The 22,470-nt window shown below is 33.8% G+C and overlaps 1 protein-coding gene across 3 annotated transcripts in view; it reads right to left on the bottom strand.

The window, feature by feature from the left end:
* The window catches only part of tkv (thickveins), a 93,009-nt gene that overhangs the window by 53,815 nt on the left and 16,724 nt on the right, over positions 1–22,470 (bottom strand). Inside the window, exon 1 of one of the 3 annotated variants that reach the window (XM_066281836.1) lies at positions 14,174–14,238. The exons of 1 other annotated variant lie outside the window; for it this stretch is intronic. In XM_066281836.1, coding sequence (XP_066137933.1) covers positions 14,174–14,215 — 42 coding nt within the window. In that variant the 5' untranslated portion in view covers positions 14,216–14,238. Of the gene's footprint in view, positions 1–14,173; positions 14,239–22,470 lie in introns of those variants that run through there. One more of the 3 variants, XM_066281840.1, reaches the window with a different exon arrangement.

Here is a 22,470-nt window from a genome sequence, read left to right as displayed (position 1 = left end):
AAATGTAACAACGCTTGGTGGTTGCAAACTCATTATTTTTAAATCAGAAACTAAAATATAAACACATTTTTTTGACTCATTGGTGACTTTTTTGTAAGCTTTAATGCATGCATTTTAATGTGAAATACCCACAAGAAATTTGACACTGTCACATACCACCTTTAATTGCGTGCAGTAAAACTTTTTACATCACATAACTGGCAAAGTGCTACTTTGCGCTTCAGCTTTCGGTTTATTTCTAAATTTTCGCTTGTCTAATCCTATTTTTTTATACTATAAATATTTCTTTGTATTTTTTCCCCATTTTATTTCGGCTTTTATGTTCTTTGTCGACCTTAATTTTGACCTCTCTCTTTTTTTCGACTTCTGCGTTCGTTGTATTTTTGTAATTAATTTCATTCCATTTATTAGATTTACCTTTATTAAGTTCCCATATCATGTCAACATTGTTTTTTAAATAGACTTTCTCAAAAGCGAAACAATTAATTTATTTAAACAAATTTACTTCAACACATTCAACAATTCATTATTATGAATAACAAATTGCTGAGTAGTGCTTTGTTTACACATTTGATTATTGAATTTGATAAATGACGTTCCTGAACTGATACACGTGTAAAATTGTGATGATAAACATAATGGAAAGCTTCAGCTGTAACTTGTTCAAGAATTGAAAACACTTTTGTCTTTTTCACAACTGAATTCTTCATGATTTAAATAAATTAAATTTTCTGTTTTTAATTGTTTAGTAAACCTGCTGCAATTTTTTAAATAAAAACTGCGAATAAAACTTAGGTTACTAATATAAAATTGAATAATGTTGATATACATAAGTTACGACCATCCTGTACAAATAAAAATTAGGTAGTTCAAGTTGTTGCCACATTTAGAGGAACATGTTTACTTTTTGTTGTATTAAGCACATTACACTAATTCCACCATCCAGATTATTAAGAGTATTTTGATATGCAATGATGTTTGAGGGCAATGTGATAACCATTAATTTATTCTACAGAAATATAATGTAACTTTTACGGTTTCTGAATCTGTTATGTGATAATCTGATCTCTTCAAAATGTTACCAAAAATAACATTCCAGGAAATATAACAAATCGATTGTATATACGTACTATGTTCTCTAAAGACTATTATCTAATCCTCCATACTAAATAGTATCTCCAATTATACCGAGTTCTTTATTTACATAACGATATCGCTTAGCGTACTAAAATAGTTAAAAAAACACTACGCTAGCGTAAAAGTAATTTCTTCCACTCCATTCAATTCAATTTATTTCAGCTCCATAACGTAAATTCACAGAAATTTCGAATACACCGGAAGATATTAAAATTCAAAAATACTCATTCGTGTATAAACAAAACATATAGGTTAAGTGGGCGATTCTATAAATAATCCTCGAAATATGCGATTATTTAAACAAACATGGTAGATGCAATTTACATATTTTATAGTTAAGATGACCATTCAAAGCTGACATTAGATCTAGGGCAGTGACTGGATTGGAATGGAGTACGTAACTAAATATAGTATTATGTTTACCTAGATCCACCTCAGGCTTGCGATGTGCGTATTTTCATTTAAACCCTCTTAAACTCTGATAATCTAGCTTAAAAACAGGTTAGTTACTTTTATAATTACCATCTTATTCATTACCAGTAATTGGAATGCGATAATTGAATATTGCTAATGGCCATTACACGATTTGTCCATTTTGATAAATGCGAATATAAATTTTCTTGGTCAATAGGGAGAATAACTATCAAAAAACCTATACAGGGTGACAGAAAGTCTCAGATTTTTGTTTATGATACATATTTCAGACATTTTAACCAAAGAAGTTGTAGAAATATTTTGAAGTCATAAATTTGAAAAAAAAAACAAACATAAATTTATGTACCTATAAAAAATGTTCAAAAATGTTCAAAAATGTTCTCATTTTTGGAGGATGTACCGTTTAAAAAATTCGTGATTAATGAGTCAATCCTTTTTGAATAACTTGAAATATTTTTAAATAATTTAAATTTCTGCTCTTGACACATTTCCACACTTTTTGCATTTTAGCTTTTCCTAAAATTTCTAGTATGTTCTGCGATATTTATGGCAAACCACAATCTGCGCCACCTCACGCTATTTCTGACTTTGCCATGAACATTTACAATTTTATCATCGACAATAAAATTCCAAAGAATGCAAAGCAAGTCATTGATCACGTCAATCAATATCCCTGAAAATGATATGTGTTTAAATTTTGACCACAGGGGGCAGAGTATTGCGCAAGAAAAATCATCAATGTTAAATAAGTTAAAGTGATGGACACACGATCATGCTGCTTAGCACAATCATGCTCAGACATGAAAATCTTCTTCGCCAGAAATCTTTTCTCACAATCCTTGGATTTATTTTAAAATGGTTCATTTACTTTTGATTTATGTGGATGATTAATGTACGTTCGTTAGAATGCATCTTTCCAGTTTATTTATAGTATCTGTAACACGCCCAATACTTCTTACCCAAGGTACCTCACGGTTGTCGCCATGCTACTTATTACGCTTGAATTATTGAATAGCAAACATTCAGAACTTTAGAATAAAATTGCATGTTTTCAGTTACAGCGATAGCTAATGCTATTCTTACGTTCAAGAGAAGACACCATTATTTAGGAAACCGCTCATTTGATTTCCGAGACCCTTTTCCCTCATTTTTAACATTGGTTTTATGGTGCTAGTTTTGTTTTCTCAAGTATTTCGTAAAATCTAGAACGAGCTTAAATTCTAGTAAAGTTTTGAATACATTTTTGGCAAAAAAAACGGTGGAAGCCAAATTACAAAAAGGTTGCGAAAATGTCATTGTGGCCCCTAAAAGGAAAAACAAGTAAACTCCTACAAATTATATACGATTATAAGAATATTATTTTTCTATATACTTATGATACCAACAAAAATTAAATAGGTATATAACACTTCACACCTGGAGGCTTACCAATATTGGAAATACGTAAGATACCCCAAATATTTATTTTTAACTTATCGAAATCGATCATTTGTGGGCAGTATTTTCCTATCGACTCAGTTCTTCCGTTTCATGCAGACGATTTCGTGACTTTTTTGTTTTCTCAGAGAATATTTTAATAAACCCAGAGTATCTTTACGTGACGAGACATAGAAACCAAAAATTAAACCTACAGCTCACAAAGGGTTATTTGGGCTCGGTCCTTTTAGAGCTGTGGGCTGTATCAATAGGTTCAACTAACGCGGCAAATTTCACTGATTACTCGAAACATAGTGTGTGCTTTTTCTCCTCATGTCCCAAAATGTACGGGGATCTTGTTCCATGCCTATTTTTATGTGATCAAACTCCTAGCACTGTAAACACAATTTTGAACGTGCTTTTAACATAAATACTAGAATTTAATAACTCTATTCCGCTGCATTAGTAATGGAATGAAAAGGAGAATCGCACAAAAAGCATCTCAAGTGTCCCTCCTATTGAGTCGCTAAAGGCTGGTGTTGGATTTCCCGACCAAAGCCCCTTTTAATGCCTTTTAGTATGTAAGCTAAGTTTTCTTTATCTGAAATGATGGACGAGGACGGAAATGAAGTAATCAAATTGCACGTTATAGTAAAATTCGCTTTGGCTAAGAATTAATGTGAACTGTTTTTAATACACGGACGAGAACTAGAAAATGAAAAAAAGGTTTATTCAATGCAACTATTTTATGTTGCTATGGACCGTAGGCATGTACCGATTAGAATGTCATTCATCCTTGTAAATTGCCAATAAAAGAACAGAAAAACTTCAAGTACTTTTTTGTGTGTTCGCACTTGCTGCGTTAACTCATTCATTATAGCCTCGCCTTCGACTCAGCTATGAATACAGTTAACACTACAGCACGGTATCTAATACGACTCCTCACAATTATAAAATCTATAGAATTCTCCAGGGCCCATGGGAACTTATGCTTTTGCTCGGCTTGAAAAAACCAAAAATAGTGATCAATTCATCCGATCATATCTGCCTCACAGTGTAGACGCGTTTTTAAGTAAATTTACATTGGCTCTGCCATTAACATTCACGATTACGAAAACAGCGCCGTTTACAAGCACTCCTAATTTGCATACCCATTCATTAATTCACCCATTCATAATTTCGAAGCAAGTTTCGACTATACGTACAACAGACAATGACAAAAGCAATTCATATTTATGGGATTCATCAATGAACATTTCCATAAACGAATCGGATTTCTTTCGCAAAAAAAAATTATTATTTATGGAGGTGTGCCTAAAAGCCGCACGTTAATTTTGACAAATTGGTGGGATAAAAGGTTTTTAAAAATGAACAAACGCAAATGCCATGTCCTATTATAAGACGGTTAACTCGCGAACCTGAATTGAGCAACTGAATGGTAAGATTCGTTAAATTCCTTCAATTTCTTAAGCTTTCTGTTATAAAAACAGCAGAATTGTTTGCGTGCACTTAACGCTGATTTTGCCTCTTATTAGTCTTAAAACATTTTTTTATTTCTCCAAGAAAACTGCGATCCAGGTGCAGAGGATCAAGTGCAATCCGAGTTGACATGCTTTTCAGTTTGAGAAACCAATCTTAACTTATTATTTTACTGAATACTCGACAATACTTGAGTTAAATTTGTTTGTAGAACGTGGGAGGTGGCATGCTCACATACGACGTACATCCTGTCCGAGTTAATGCTTTAGCAGTAATATTCTTATGGCAAATATTGACAATGTATCACGACTTTGGCAAACAGCGGGATGGTTTTAATGTCGGCGACTTGAGGAGGGGCGTCCGCCATTTTAGTTGACAAAGATACTAAACAAAGATTAAGTCTAATGGAAGATTATGGGGTTTTCGATCTGTGCATGGCGATAATAACTTAATTAATTTTCCGGAAATTGGGAACTTATGCTATTAGGTTTACCACTGTGATTGGGTTTTATAGTTATGATCTCATAATAGCCCGTTTACCCGCTTGGAGACAGACGCAAAGGAAGTCATTTTCGTGTTATTGATTTCACGCAACTTCAACATAAAGCAACCCTTGAAAACCAAAGAAACTGATTCGTAATTAGGCTACGCCCTGATTCAAAAAGTTGGACTCAGTTATATACAATCATATTTCAGTAGAAAACTCTGAAAAATCGTAATTTCTGAGGCTGCCGACTGCACTGAAAAGACCCCTTTCTGGTACGCGCGAACGACGTCGACACATCCAGATTGAGAAGAAAAGCAAAATGAGAACAATGCTTCAATTTTAATAGGACACCTCTCAAGAATACCCTACCACATTAAATCCCGCAGTAAAATCGAAGTAAAACCTCTTTAGTTAAGAATGATGTTTCCACATAAACCGAACTCTTGAAAGTCATCACAACACTAATAAACCTTTGATTAATACTTATCGTACCGATCATTCTACATTCATTCTATCTTCCCACTGTACATGAAACATCTTAAAAAGAATTTGATGCTGAATTACTACACAATCAAATAATCTAATCACCATGCAAGACAGGTAGCAGTAATAGAAATTAGAAACAATTCATCAACATCACCCACGCAAGACCAAAGTACAATTTAAAAAGCAGTTCTTCAATCCCTTCTCTAACCGAATCTTGATAAATTAAATATATCGGAATGGCCAATTTAACCGATACCTTTTTCAGTGACCCGTAATCTGATAACCGAAGTCTGTGCCAAAAGATAAATGAGATTCTGTCTTCCGCCTCCATACTGAAGAAATACGATCGCAAATGGTACTTTCAAAAAGTTTTTTACCCACGCGCCTTATTACTTTGTACCTACGCGATGGGATTTTTTTAAAGAGTTGCAATAAAAATAATAACGGTCCTCATCCGGTGGACGTTTAACAGTATAACAATTCTTCACAGTTTTCGATAGATTTCTAATTTTACAATGGTTCTAAGGACCAAATGATTTTGCTATTGCCTTTAACAACAAGCAGAAACGAAGAATATTCCTAACCCTATCCTAAACCTCTTTTTTTTGGCGTTTCTATAGAAAACAACTCGCAGGTAAAGTTAACAGCAGATTTGTGATGTGATCCTAAGGAGCAGAAAAGTTTATCTGCAATGTAAAAATTTACTGGCCAATTTCTCCACCAATTGGGTACAGCCTTCGCCAACTCCATTAAGGAACAAGGAACTTGAACATCTTATTCGTTGCATAGTGTTTACCCTGCATGTCTTCTTCGACGTTTTTGTGTCAATATCTTCAAACAAATGACCAAAGTAAGTGGTACCAAGAAGAAATCCGCTGACCGCGTGAGCCGTCCCTTAATTATTTTCATTTTACAAATATTGCTCCACAACTTCTCAAGTTTTAACAACGCTAATAATTGGTTTCACGTGGGCAGAAGCTTTTAAGCAAAAGATGGGGATTTATTGACGGTGTGAGTGGTATTGATTTCGCCAGCTTCCACATTTGGCATTATCACGCATGGCATACTTTCTTTCTGCTTCTGGTCTGACCAAGGAACATTTTTGTATTAAAACTAGACCTATTAGAACATTTCAGCCTAAACACGTCTATTTGGAATAAAAGTGAAATTTTAGAAACTATGTTCTGCATTCCTCTACAAAGATGGTTGCTGAAAATCGAAAACAAAATTATGTCACGCGTAATGAACGTGAGTAATATCTCTACCTGGGGGGTTAAAAATAGAGTTATCCCACATTGTAATGAGTTTACTTACAACCACATAATTTCGTCACCTCACCACAAGAATGTGTGTTTCCGCGTCTTTTCGCCGGTCGTTAACGCATTCAATTTTGCTTATGTCAAAAATATTTCTAGATTCACCAGATATTTGTTAAATGCGATACGTGACCTCAAGAAGCAATCTCTACCATTTTTACATAAAAAAAGGTCCTATAGGAATGAACAACTTAATGCTTTAAGGCTTTTGTTTCGGGACTCTTAAAAGAATTTACTACATTCACTAGACTCTGCAATGAACTCCGGTAGATTTAGCAAATTGTTTTAGACAATCTAAAAGCGGGCACCCACCCAGAGGCAAAGCCCTATTTCACAGGATTGCATTTTCATTCACCTGTATGAACCCCAAAATTTTAACTTCGTACTCAATTTACAAACTTTTTGGCAAAAATATGGAAAATGAATTTTGGCATAATTTCCGTTGGGTGACCCAGAAATAATGCATTGAAATGAATGAATGGCCATTTTAAAAAACTTCATTGTACACAGTGAACCGTGAACCGTAAGTAATTAAGCAATTTACTGTTTAGCATCAAACGCCGGGCACGTCTCTGACATTTCAATGTCAACTCTAGTTTTTTCTATAATCACCCTTTGGTATATTATATACAGTGGTGGAAAAGAGTATTAAATATTTTTCAAATTCTTATTTACTGTTTTTAGAAATAGTTAAAATTTCTAAATTCCGATTCAAAATATTTCTTAGCTTATGTCGGTCAAATATATACTGATCCTGATATAGCTGCTATCAACATTTAATTTTCTTGATCTATTATAGTTTTTTGCTTTGCAAAAAAGTATGAAATATTTTGTTATTTGCAATTTATTTGCCTTCAATTCGATTCAAGCCCCAACAGGTTGCTATAATTTAAGGATATTAGAACACAACTATGGCTAAACACGTTTATTTTTCAATTTAGCTTAGACACAAAATAATTGAGCTTTAACAAATTGGTCATATAATATTTAAATTTTTTGCCATTTTGGTGCCGTGTCTAAGATTTAAAATAAATTTTGCAATCAGGGTGATGTTTAAAACCGTAGTAAGTCAGGACGTCCCAGAAAAAACACATTCAAAATAAATCACCACACAATTTAATCTTGAACCTGCTAATAGAAGTATAAGAAATCGTTTAATGGCTGCAGAGCTGTATGGTACAGTCGCTGTCAAAAAACCTCTGCTCTCGAAGACAAATAGGATGGCCCGTGTGAAATTTGCAAAATCTCACTTGGCAAGGACTACTGAAAAATGGCATAACGTTCTTTAGAGTGACAAGAGTAAGTTTAACTGGTTTGGTTCTGATAGTAGAGCTTGTGAGATGCCCAGTGGGAGAAAGGTTCAATAGTAAATGCCAAATTCCTCCTGTGAAACACGGTGGTGGAAGTATAATGGTCCGGAAGTGTGTTTCTTGGTGCAAAATTGAACCGTTGGTTCTGGTAGAAGGAAAAATGGATCGTTATCGATATCCGCAAATCTTAGAGAATACATGTTAGAATTTGTTAAAGAAGAGATGCCGCTTCGTTGGATCTTTCAATAGGATTCACGATTCGTGGCACACATCAAAAATTGTAAAGGACTGATTTTTAACGAAAAATATGACTGTACTTGAGTGGCCTTTCCAATCTCCTGATTTTAATCCTATTGAGCATTTGTGGAAAACTATAATATTGGATCGAAAAATGAGATTAAAAATAATTAAAAACAAAACAAAGCTTCTTCAAACTATCCAGGAAGAGTGGTAGAAAATTTCCGTGGATACTTTACAAACGCCTGTCGATTCTATACGTAGGAGATGTCAAGCGATTGTAGCAGCTAAAGCTTTGCTACAAAGTGTCGAATTACCGTAAGTATTTAATATTTTTTTATGAAGATGAAATAATATTCCACGCTTTTTTCCAGGAAAATTTGTTTTCGTCATAGAAAAATTTATAATAGTTATCTATTTAGAAAAATACTTGTTAATTGATTACCTAATCATGAAATAAATGTTTGTCATATTTTGTTTAAATTAAGCACGCATTTAACCTTAATTATTTATAAGAAATAAAAAATTAAACATTTTTTCCACCGCTGTATATAAAAGGTATGGTGATGTCGTAGGAAAATCATATTCTCGGCCGACAATGGAGATTGATAGCCAAGGCACAGCATCATGACGAAAGCTGACAATGACTAATAGCGAAGTGCGAAAACATCAAATTCGACATAGCTATAGTACCACATTTAATGCACACAAAACGCACGAGTTGAATTCAATAATATTAAGGTTAAATCTGACGCCTTTTTTGAGCTTACTACAGGGGTCAAAGACACAACCTGATGAAACTGGTTAAACCATTGTTAAAGATATTTGTCGAAATCATCATAGCGTTACAAACTCGCCCTTCCACAATTGGTGTATTAACTGGAACTGAACAGTTACTACTTATCTGAAACAATTTTCTATGCTAGGTCACAATACAAAAAATAAATAAATGCAAGGTTTTCAACTGTAGGTGGTTATACTCATGTCACAACATGCATTTATTCAAACAATGGCTATTAAAATGAAGTCCCTATTAAAATGCATTGTTATCAATGAATTATTAATATAAGGTACGGATTGCAAACGCCTGTCGCGGCCACTGGATCTTAATGCGAAGAAAGTGAATTTTACGAAAGAGAGCAAAAGTGCTCTTCAGTCTCTTTACGAGGCACCGGCTCGCCACTAGGTGTGTCTCAAGTGCGTGTAATTTGCTCGGCATCTAGCCGGAATGGGTATCTTTATAAACCCGGAATGATACGACGACTTACCACTCTTACTAAGCGATAAAGTTAACGCATTAGACAAAATAACTTGCTAATTACCACTATTGCGGTAAGCCGCCTGTCTCCTCTTTGGTCGCCGCAAATCAAAAATGAAATTATAAATCGTTCCATCGATGCAGGCCTATTAGTTGTACCGAGCCGACGCAGGATTGGCATAAAACTTGCGAACCCGGAAAGGTGGTACGCAATCAGACGTAAAAATTGCATATGAGCGACAAACTGCATACCATCTTCGGTCTTCGAGGCACCTTGCTCGCAATGTACATGGAAAATTAATAAGTTCGCTTTTCTTTTCTTTTAGAAACGGCAGCCGTAGAGATAACCCACGGGTTGATCGGCCATCTACTTTCTTGGGCGCGGTAGCGTAGCTTTTAGGGCCCTGAGCAGGTGGAGTCGCTCGCTACTGAGGCAGTCTAGACTTGTCGATTTAAACGATGCGTTTTACTTCCCTCATCAATCTATCATCGTTGCATAAAGAGTATTAGCATGTACCCTTCGTATGTACAGTCCATGGACAGGAGGTAAGCGAGAATTATTACACATATTTACCGTCACCTTGTAATTTGTTTTTAGCCAGAAGAACGATTATTCGAATCGCGGCCCCTGTGAACATCAATCGGTCGAATCGATCCTGCATAAGTTAAAACTGCAGCGAGGTAAGGATTTCTGTTTTTGCAGGCATATTGGGCATCAGCGCGAGAATCGTTCGTTCCCAAATGCTATTGGGCCACTTATCTTATGGGTTCTCCCTGCACTGTGCTATGCCGATCGCAGTCCATCCGGTAGGGACGCCAATGGAAAAATTAAATTATATTTAAATTTCATAAAATCCTTTGAAATTGTGTCACGAACACACGAAACGCTCGATGTTAACCAGGCTGACAACCTGTACCAACCAGTGGGACACACAATCGTTTGGGCATTACGGAAGAAATTTGGCTTCTATAATTCACACTGCCTTTGTGTCACTCAGAAAAGCCTCGTTGCTTCTGACATATTTATTTCCCATTTGTTCGGAAACTATAAAGGCTTTCAAGTTTTTACAGTTTAGTACATAATTGTGCAAGCTCCTAAGTGTAATTTCCAATGATAAGTAAAAAAAGCAATCTGACCTATTCTCAATGAATTATGTATCCTTCAACTCGAAGGTAACATCGAATAATTCATTACGGATAATTGCATAACGCCATAGAATAAAGTTAAACTTTTATAATAACAATTTAAAAAAGGTACGAATTTTTATTAGTAATATCCGCTACCAAAGACGCTGAATTTGCTGGACGACTTTGATTTTTAATTCGGGTAGTGCGTCCAAAAGAACTAACCTGGACATTTTGGAAAAAAACAATTGTGCGCCTCCTCTCCACAGTTGCAGATTAGCGGATATCTGGGTTTATTTTTCGACCATCTAATACTCATCTCATTTTAACACCGCAATTCACAAACGCCCTGTTCATTGAGTGCTTTCGGCTTTTAAAAATCAGTTAAAGACGAAGTAAAGCATAGGAGTTTTACCCAGCCCTGTTAAATTTTAACGAAAACAAAAAACGCATTCTACGAATTTCCATTTGCGCTCGTATAAATATTAACGGAATGATAAAAGTTAATGTTATTGCTTACAGAATAGTTCATGTGTATTTTAACGCTCACTAAATTTTGCCTTGAAACACATGGAAGGAGTTTAGATTTCCTTTCCGTCTCTCACCCAACTTTAAAAAAATATATGGATGGCCATAGTGTTTCAAACCTGCTATCCCGGGAATTGATCATTGCATTACCATATTATGCCTTTATGAAAATGCGTGGAGAGATGTTTATCGTAACTTTACCCCTGCAATAAATCCTAAACATCTTCCATCACCATCACTCAAACAAATTTTAATAGATTTTGGTACGTTTGTTGGTTTGACATATATCTAACGGATGATACCTTTTAAACACCTGCTTCTGGCTAACCTATAAGAATCGCAAGGGTTAATGGAGCGAAAGACCCAACAAGGCATGGTATTTACCAGCAACTGGCAAAGGATAGACCCCGCAATGCAATAATTACAAAGATATGACAACAATATTATACCTAGCATTGGACCAGCTTGCTGGCTTGAACAGCTCTATTAAAATTACTAAATTAACGCTACTGTTTAGAGAATACCTACCAAAGCATCTACCGAACGTATGTCACCCATTCCATACCACATTCAAACTCTATAAATACTCTTTTATATTTAAAGTTAAATTAAATTAAATTTTGACCTAAATTTAACTACTCGTCAAATCAGCAATCAAAGGAGGTTGAGGTTCAGAACCAAAGACAGAACATTTTATTTGAGGAAAAATTTCTTTCTCTTTCATCTAACTGGTGAGAAATTACAGAAATTTTTTTCAGATCCGTCTGTAATTTTCACATGAAACTTTCGCAATTAATCTATATTTAGAGTAACTTTTGATCAGACTTAATCTCAAAACTCATTAATAACGAATATGGAGCCTAAGTCACCGGCTTTGATTTCATAACTAGTTATAAATTGAGTCCTGTTTAGTTGCTGGGTTCGATTCAAAGAACTATTTTCATCGTTTTTGGTTTGTGTTTTAACATGTTAGTTACTTTATCATTTTTACTATACCACTACCATGTTAAGTCAGTTACTGTTTCTGTCTATTTAATAACCTCAGTGTGTAAAATATGCTCTTTAGTGAAATCTATATTTTTGTATTTATGTTATACTTTATATAAATTTTTTCCTCTTAAATTTTACTCAGGATTCCCCCGTTCAATTTTTTACCAAACATTCAGAAACACCCTGTATATTTATTTTACCACCCAAAGTGATTAGGTTTTTTCAAATGGGACAATTTGAAATTATGAGTCGTAAAGTGCGATACCATGCATAATCTAGGAATGGTACAAAGGTGTTTGCGTAGGCCTTAATTCGCGCTCACAGGTGTGTTTCATTCTTTCCTCGCCTTTGTTAAATTTTTTTGTGAATTAACACGGGAACTTTACATGCAGGTCTATGCTGGAAACGGTGCAACAGGTGCAAGATATGAGCAAAATCCGAAGTGACTCATGATATTTAATTAAAACATAAGAAAAAAGGATAAGTCTGTGGGATGAGATCAATATCAATGGTATCAATATGTTTCTAAATTATTGAATGACATAACCAAAGGAACCAAAACCGAAAAGGTGTCGCAATAATGACGTTATTAGAAACTCCCTACAAATGAAACTGACATTGAAAAAATTGAGAAACAGAATTTGCGTTTGTGAAAACTCCTCACATTCTCGAATCCTTCGATACTCATAATTAGTTGACTGAAGAAATTGACGCCTACACATCAAAAACCACAAAAAGCGTAACGGATTACTAATACGTATTTAAAAAAAAAAAAAAAAAGAAAACAGAAAGCTCAACTTAAAAGCTCCAACCGGAACTTACTTAACCGCCAACCAAAGCCACTCTACCGCTTCACCTACGCACGCGTCTTTAACTCAAATAGATCTTAAGAACGGACATGGCCAGAATAAAAAGAAAAAATCATTAATTAGTTGGCAAACGAACTGCCATTTGTCATGAGCTTACTGCCAAGTGATATTTAAACCTGCAGAAGGGAACAAGTATCCGTGAGTATATTTAAATACTGCGAATGAAATGAAGTTTAAATACTTACGGTCAAATGACAACCCAACTATCTTCTAAGATTAGGTATACTGTATCTATGGAGTGGGTAGAGACAAGCACTTACCAGCACTTGTTAGAAACGAGTCATTTCGTGAAACTTACCTGAAAAAAAATTTTTTTTTAATTTTTATAACCACTACAATTTTAGTACTTAAAAAGCAATAATTTACAAACAATTACAGATTTTAAACTTTACAATACCAATTAAACGCGGTTGGCAATAAGAAATGTAAACACACTAGCATTTAGAGACATAAACTATTATTCCTTTCGGGGTGTTATTTAATATAAATTGTGAAACTGATGTCGGTCGTTCAATTAACAGCTAATTAGAGGTCACTTAAAACAAACACCATTAAGACATTACCATCCGGAATTGGAGGAAATGTTTATGTTTCAAAAATTAGTCGAAGATTTATTTTTGCTAAAGTATGTGACACTAATGCTTCAGTAGCAGAAACACATAATTTTTTTTCCAAATTTAAACCGATACTGCAGGACGAAATGCCTTATTCTCGCATTTCTTACACTAAAAATGGTATTTAATATCACGCCGAGCAAAAAGTAGTTTCATGTATAATTCTAACATTGGTTTTAATAGCTTATTATTGCGACAGCTACGATTTCCAAAGTCATCGTCAACGTTTTCAGAAATCATGAAAAATAAGTTAAAAAAAAATGAAAATAAACGACAGGTGAATATCTAAAGTAGGCGAAACACCCTGAAATTCTTCTCCATCGCAGAGGAATGAATGACAGACGTAATTCCTCGAAATCTAATAGAAAAATCGAAAGTGAAATCCAATGGAATCGAAGGGAATGATGTCATAAGCAAATATTTTGGCCGTTCATTCGACAAATTGGAAGTGAAATGAAAAAATCTAATATTGTAAAAGCCTCTTACATGATTATTAATTACCCAAATTATGTACAATCGATCCATCATATGAAATCAAAGGTCACACAAGCACCACAAATCGGAGATGGCTCTAAACTCTTGCCCACGAAAACGGTATAACGGGAAATCAGGAGAGACCCACTCGGTCGCCCACATAGACTCCTCCAGAATCAGTTCCTAAACTAGTGAGATTAGACACGTCCTTTCTAGTTTTTAATTATTGATTTGGAATAAATGAGAATGGAACACGTAAAAAATTACATGGAGAGATGAACAAAGTACTACACCATTTCCAGATGTTGCTCAGAAACCATCACGTTGATCTTAGAAACTGTTATTTCAATTTCAGAAATATCACTTATAATTGATGTATTCAGAATAAACCAATTGAATTTTAGATTGGTTTGAAACAGATTTTTCTGAAACGCAAGTGATATTTTTGAAATTCACGTAGCACGTTTCTGGACCACATGCGAAAATGCTGCAGTAAGCCTAACGAGGCTTAAAGAAAATTGACACAAGGTTCATCTAAGTTAATGACAGGGTCTAATTTTTTTTTTTAATTAAAGCTCTCAAAACAATCCATTAAGGTGACTGCAGTGTAAATGCTCTCTTAAGCCACCTAATATACCCAATAGTGTGCAAGTCGCATTGCAGCCCATTTAAACATAAATTCAGTAGCACACAATGTCTGGAAACATCTGTAATTGCTTTTTTAATCTAAAATCATTCATAAAATACCTTAAGGAGTATTAAGATACATCTGATTATAATAAAGTTCACATCAAACATATGTATAAGCTAATTGCCATGAATCGAGTTTCCAGACTCTCTCGGATTCGATCTTAACGTAACATTTCGCCCCAAGAATGTAAATATACATACACCAGGGCAATGTGCGATCGCACATCGCCTCTTCCTCGTATCAGACACATGAGTCATTGCACCAAAATTATTTTTGTTTTCCATTTAAGTAGGTTAAAAACGTTATTAACATATATTGTTCCGTGTCTGCAAATATTTCATAAAGTTAAGAAAACTTTTCATGCATGCATAACTAATGGATAATGCTAAACATCGCACCCACAACTTGTCCAATATGCGGTAAACAAATTTGTTGCACCTGTGTCGCAATTTATAACTTTAACGATAAGCATTGGAGATAGAAGATAAAAAGCGGTACGTCTTATGCTATGTCTGAGGCTGTTACTTATAAAGTCCTCGATGAAGCACATAATGAAATGTTGCCACTAAAATAGATGTTAATCCTAAATTAACAACAGTTACTACTGGAACAACTGAAAAATTATAGATCATGCACAGTATCAAGGAAAAAAGTAATGTTTAGGCTGATGATGTGCCATTTTCGAAATGTTTTTGGATTTTCTTTAAAGATATATCGTGTCCGAGATAAGGACTCACTGAGAGATGTTCTAAATAATGAAACTACAACGTTGAACAAATGTCATTACTATCGAGATATTTGATAGTTTACCGAGATGGGCAGCGTCGTGGTCAGTTATAATCTCAAGATAATACAGAATATATCTACCGCGGTTCGTATACTGTTTTGTTTACAATCATAATATATACAGTTGTGGAGAAAAGTATGAAATATTTTTAATCCATGATAGTTTTATATCAAAACAGTTGATTACTAAAAAATAAACAAATTATACAAAAACCCAAGTATACATTTAACAATACTATAAACAAAAACAATCAAGTTCATTTCTACAAATATAAAAAAAATAAAAACAATAAATTATGCTGGACAAAAGAATGGAATACTTTCTAAAATTCATAATAATCAATATAAAACTTTAAATAAACTAATATTTTATGGCATATTCTTTCGAGTCGATAACAGCCTGATATTGACGGTGCAAAAATCGATTAAACTTTCACAAATGGAAATAGGAATTTTCACCCATTCTTTCTGCAGGACTTTCCACAACTCATTCCGGTTGGACTTATTCCTATCTCGAATTTTTCGTTTTAAGAGTTTCTAAGGATGCTCAATCGGATTAAGATCCGGCGACTGAGACGGCCATTCTAATATGGGGATGTTATTATCAATCAGCCAATTTTTTACTAATCGGGATAAATGTTTAGGGTGGTTTTCCAGCCGGAAACGCCAAAGTAAAGGCATATCTTCATCAGGAAATGGCAGTATATGGGTTTCAAGGATGGCTTTGCATTGAAACTGATCCATAATTCCCTCAATTTTGACTAATGGTCCAACATCGGGTCTAGAAAAACATCCCCTTACCATTATGCTACCACCACCATGTTTCACTGTTGGTTTATGAGAGTTGAGATCCAACCTAGTTCCCACAGGTCGACGAACATAACTTTTCCCATTAGAATTAAAAATATGAACTTTAGTTTCATCACTGAAAAGAAGAGCACTCCACTTTGAAGATGACCAAAGCAAATGTTCCTGAACAAATTTAGTTCTAGCTTCTCTGTTCTTAGAAATTAAGAGCTTTTTCACTGCAATCCTTCCTACTAATCCCATTTCGCACAACGGATGACGTACAGTGCGATCGCCCACATTGACGTCACTATTTTTAGTGATTTCTCGCTATATAATCCTGGAGGACTTACCAGGACATCCAGATGATATTTTTTTAAATCCGTCGATCGGTAATGGCATTCGTTCTTCTCGAACTTCTCAGTTTTAAACTGTCTTTTACATCCCCATAAGTGTCAAATTTTCTTAAAATTTTAGACACAGCCCTTTAACTGATTTTTAAGGTCTTTGCAATCTCTTTTTAGTTGTCGCCATCGCGTCACATTTGGACTATTGAATTTCGAAAATCTTCCGAAAAATACTTTTTCTTGGCATATTTCGTTTAAAATATACCACACACAATCGGACTGAATAACTGATAATACCCGCATAAAATCAACACTACATAATGTTCCATATTTGTGTCCAAGAAAAAAATTGTTTTTACCTACAACTTTATTAAAAACGTTCCTAAGACAGATATTGTACGGGAAATTTAGGAACATACTTTTACCGTATCAACAACTTTAAAGACGAAATCAAAAATGACCACCAAGAAAATGTTTTTTCAAAAAATATGGAATATTTTTGTCCACAACTGTATATTTATACATTGGACTAATTTTATAATGTTTTGCGATTTGATGTTTGCCATGAAAAAATACTAGACATGGATAAATAAACAGAATAGTAAGAACGGTAAAGAGTTTGCGCTTTAAAAATGCTTTAATGGGATATTTCAGAGAACAAAACAAACAGAAGGAGCCATAAAGATTGTAGGCAATGTATGATTTGCTCGTAATAATGCTAGAAATTTATTAAACTTGACTAAGAAAAGGGAGCGGAAAATAGAGGCGAGAAATGAGGGTTGGAAGCGAGCATAAGCTAGACGGGAAGTAGAGGAAATTGAAAATATAGCTATCTAATATCAAATTTTCCAACCTACAACGAAGTTAAGAATGTCAATATGAAACAAATGGTGGCAAATTATAGTATTTTATACGCTATGGTTCTGAACTACATCATTATGTCCAGAACTACTAAATTTAACTCCATTTTAGAGTTGTAATAAATTTTTAATCTAAATTAACCATAAAAATCCGCTACATAGTTTGTCTAACCAATGCTAGATAAACTAACACACATGAAAAAATAACAAAAATAACTAAAAAACTGCTACACACTCAGGGAAAATAGAAAGACAATCGTCACAACTGGACCGTTCTGAACCCTTTCTGCTTTACAAGACAAACCCATCTCTTTTTTTCTTAAACTACTCTATTGGACCAGTTCCAAATGTAGATGTTGTTTTGCATACAGTTGGTATAATGGCGGATTAAGTGTTTGTCTTGTACGGCAAAAAGACATAAATTCGAAATAACACTTTTCTTTGCGTTAAACGATATTAACGAATAGTAATAATAATAGAGGAATCTTGGCAGTCTAACCGCTGGACCTGACGTGCTTCTAGTTTTGTTGACAGAGCAATCTACATATTAAATGGGTTACTTATTCTCAATTGCTCAAAATCTCTAATCCCTCTAAATAACGACTTATCTCCAAGTATGGTTGTTATCGTGCATTAGCAGATGCAATTACTTTTAATTGTCCAACTTAACTTTTAATGTCAAAATTATTCAAAAAATGAGGTAATTATGCAAAATATTCAATTCGAACATTTACCTCCACCTACACACACCAACATAGACTATAAATAATAATCATAAAGAATTTATTTAGCATTTACATAAATTATAGAAAATGCGCTTTATTTTTGCCGATAGTCAACAAATGCTACGTCGAATATGTTATGGGAAGAAGCACTAAAGACACGGACAAAAGTACCTAAAAGCTAATAATAAAAGAAAGTTACATTATATGCGTGAAGCTGATTGCTTCAGTTCGCAGAATTTGTGACGTTTTTACGTTAATAGGTGTCATTTGTCACTGTTTACCAGTTCGAAATATGACCATCCAATTGGTTATTGATTAATGACATTAACACACGCTTTAAGTGTCCAAATAAAACAACTTACGTTCTAGGCAAAGTAATAATTTGCAATGACAATAAACGAAAAATTTAGATTCAAAAAATTAAAATTAACATGCTTTGTTTGACCTGTTCTTTCGCAGGCATCACAAAGGGGAACTCCCCTGTTACGCAGTAATAACAGGTTAGAATCTAATCATAAACGATTAAATTATATAACAACAATCTAATGACTAAATTACGACTATATCAACGGATGAGCATGCTATTCTTTAGACCGGTATTAAACGTGGTTTCCTTTGATTCGAAAGCGCAGGTAGGTAGCCTGATTGTGCCCATTAGGCACGTTTTTTATGCGAGAGATCACAGTCATTACTTTATCATGTAATTGACGGTTTGAATTTAAAATTCTTTTGAAATTCTCTTTAAATATTTTTAGATTAGCCACATTTTGAAAAAAGTTACGTTCTAGATCCCCTTAAACCAAAAACACGTGTAATTTAATATTCCAAATGTGGCCACCATAGAGTACTATAGATTTTCTAATCTTCACGAGACTGTCGGTTTATATAATGATTTTATTATATTCACTTGAAGTATAACAAGCCCTAACGAACTGTTTCCGGAGAATAATTTGATTGACCGATGGTTGTCTGCTCAATCTGAAGGCATTAACGACTGAATTAAAATAAGTGAAAATTTAATCTTCCTAATATGTAATAGAGGGATCAAAAATAGCAATTGATCTAAGTTCAAAGTTATTGTGTGACACGTGAAAATTTTACAAAAATATAAATTAATTCGGATTTAAATATATATTTAAATTACGTTTAACTGGCCATCCTGACAACCCAAATACGCAATCGGGTTGTGAGACTAGTTTTTATTTGGTTTTAGATTCGGATTTATTTTCGTAGTTTTACGAAATGCAATTAAGAGGTATGATAAGCAGGAACTAAAACATGTGCATCAATAAAATAGACTGCTAAAAATAAATAAACATATTCGTGGATATAGGTTGCTAATGCAATGAAGGAGTTTAGTACAGAGGGTACCCCCAATAAAAGGAGTTCCGTAGAGATAGGTGCTCACAATCTATGCAACTGGAAAAATTCATAGAACGCTATTTGAATGGTAATTATCGATATCAGAGAATTTCCAAATCTGGTACAATCAACTCGATATTCTTAAATATTCATGAGACAAAGGAAAGGTACAGTGTATTTGCTTAAATATGTATTTCCTTCCTTAACACTCTCCAATAATAAATTTTTGTACAAATCATACCATAATAATATGACTGATTTACTGTATAAAAATTTAAGAATACACGTATGATATGAGACATTGATCGATGAAAATCGTCCAATTTGAGAAAACTTAATTTAATACAATTCTATAAACGATTTTCGAAAGTTCTTTGATCATATTTTCATAACCTCTGTATATATTTTCATGGATACATCTTATGATTGGACATTATACGTACATATACATATAAGGTAAGAACGTCAATAATAAAGTTTTGTGTTCAAACTATATGTAAAAGTTTTAGGTTGATTCATAATGAAAAAGTGACGTACACTGGTTGTGGTACATTTGAGGAGTCCCCAAAAATACTTTTATAATAATTGAACAGAAATGGAACTTTTCGAAAAGTAAAAGAAAGATACACGCGAATCAAAAGTTAATTTCACCTTATCTGCGCCAGGATCGGAAAGTTCTCTGTCGGAATTGGTGTTAACATTTTACCACCTTTTGTTTCTTGCTTCGTTCTTCTTCTAAATTAGGCGTAACGCTGATGGACGACCATACCAAGACAAAAGTCGTCGTTAGTCGGAAGCACCAAAAAGGGCAGAATAATTCCGAGTCTTGTTATTCGCATCAAGATTTCAGTGGCAACTTCTCTCCTGGGCAACGCACTGGCGAACCACTTTTTTGTTGTCGGCTATTCGTTGAGTAGCACCTAATTTTCAGAGGCACCAAATTTTACAATTTCTCACCTGTCTCGGAATTTTTATATTAAATAAAAAATCCTCAACTCCTTAACCACTCCTGTCGACCAGAGAAAGCCCCTTTATTCAAGAGTTAGTAAATAGGAAAGTTATCGGCTACACCACGATAATATAGATTGCGTTGATTACAAACCTACCATGTCAGTCACACTATTTCAAAACCGTGAACATCGGTAAACTCCCAACAAGGCAAAAATGGTCATAGCGTGTAATTGTGAGATTAAATCTCTCATTAAACTTATAACGATCCTACACACAAAAACAAAGGAAAAGCCATTTGTAGATTTCTCTTTATAAGGAAAATGTTCTTGGAAGAAAAATTATCTTGTCTCTTCGTAAACGAGCGTACTGGATAAAATAGGTAATCCATAAAAACAAGGTTATAAAGCCCAATAAAGCTGTTGGAATCTGTGTGTTAAAGCGACTCTTGGTAATGACACTATTATCAACTTGTAAATTAATTGAAATAAAAGAAGAGTAGCTGCAATGTCAACATATTACATTGGGCTGTTGGTCTATTCACAAAAAAATTATATATATGTTTTTAACCGTAATTTTCTGAATTAAAACATAAGGAACTGAGACGTCAAGACTATTTGGTACAAACTTTGTTTACAGATTAGTCACTTTACTTACTCTAGGTTTAAGCGTTTTTAGTGTAAAGAAAATATTGAAGTAAACGGAATATATCTCTGGTAAAAGATATGAAATATTTGTTTTTTTTTTAAATCATTGTTGAAGATCTGTTTGTTCTGGAATAAGTGACGTACACTGCCATTAAAAAAAAACAACCTATTATACCTTTTTGAACCACCCTGTACGTTTAAACTTATGTCAAACCTATACTTATGCCTCCGTCTTACGACTTTTGCCTTTAAAGAGTTCTTCAAGTCTTTTGAAACAATTAGAAGCCAAGAAATTTTGAAACACCTTACATAAAGCAGCGCTTATGCGCAAGTTTATTGAAAGTCAAGTTCACATTTTCCAAATCTTAATAAGAATTGCTCTGTGGATGCAGATAAGTTTTTTTTCGAACTTTTGAAAATATTCAAAATTTCCTCTATGTTTAAAATAAAAGGAATTATAGTCTGCCTTCATTATGTAACTAGTAACGAAATAAACCCCACTTCATCACCAGTTTTTATTAAACTGTTTTAAAAAATTTTTAAACTGTTTTATTATTTATAAAAATTATAAATAATCTTTATGAAATATGTGGGAAAATTAGTATTTTGTACAACTCGCATTCTTTTTTAAATGTACTTTGCTTTCGTTTTTTTTTTATTGAGAAATCGACTCTTTACAGAAAATAATCCTTTTGCTTCTGTAAACTTTTAGCCACTGCTTACATAAATAACTGTTGCGTTGTACTCTATTCTCATACTTCCTACATACCAATAGTTACATCTACGCGTTACAATTCCGGGTTTTTTTTAAATAAATATTTATTCAGCTAATCTTATCACATTTTGTATATTAGTATAACACATTTTCCATTTTTTCATCATATCTTATTAATAATTTATTATAACATGGATTATTTGCTTCTTGCAATCTGCAAACACAGAGCATCTCATGTGGTAAACATATGAATCGTTGCAAAAGTAAATGATGAACAAAGTTAAAGACACGACGAAATGATTTATGTACCAGATTAGTACTTCAGTATGTAAGTAAAACGCTGTTGACTTAAATAGAAACAAAGGTAAAATCATGTAAACCAGTTTCAGAAAAAGCGTATAGTACCATTAACCTCTTATCAAACAGATCTATGAACTATATA

This window comes from Euwallacea fornicatus, chromosome 4 (genome assembly GCF_040115645.1).
Source record: "Euwallacea fornicatus isolate EFF26 chromosome 4, ASM4011564v1, whole genome shotgun sequence".
NCBI lineage: Eukaryota > Metazoa > Arthropoda > Insecta > Coleoptera > Curculionidae > Euwallacea > Euwallacea fornicatus.
This window is presented reverse-complemented; position numbering and strand designations above follow the sequence as displayed.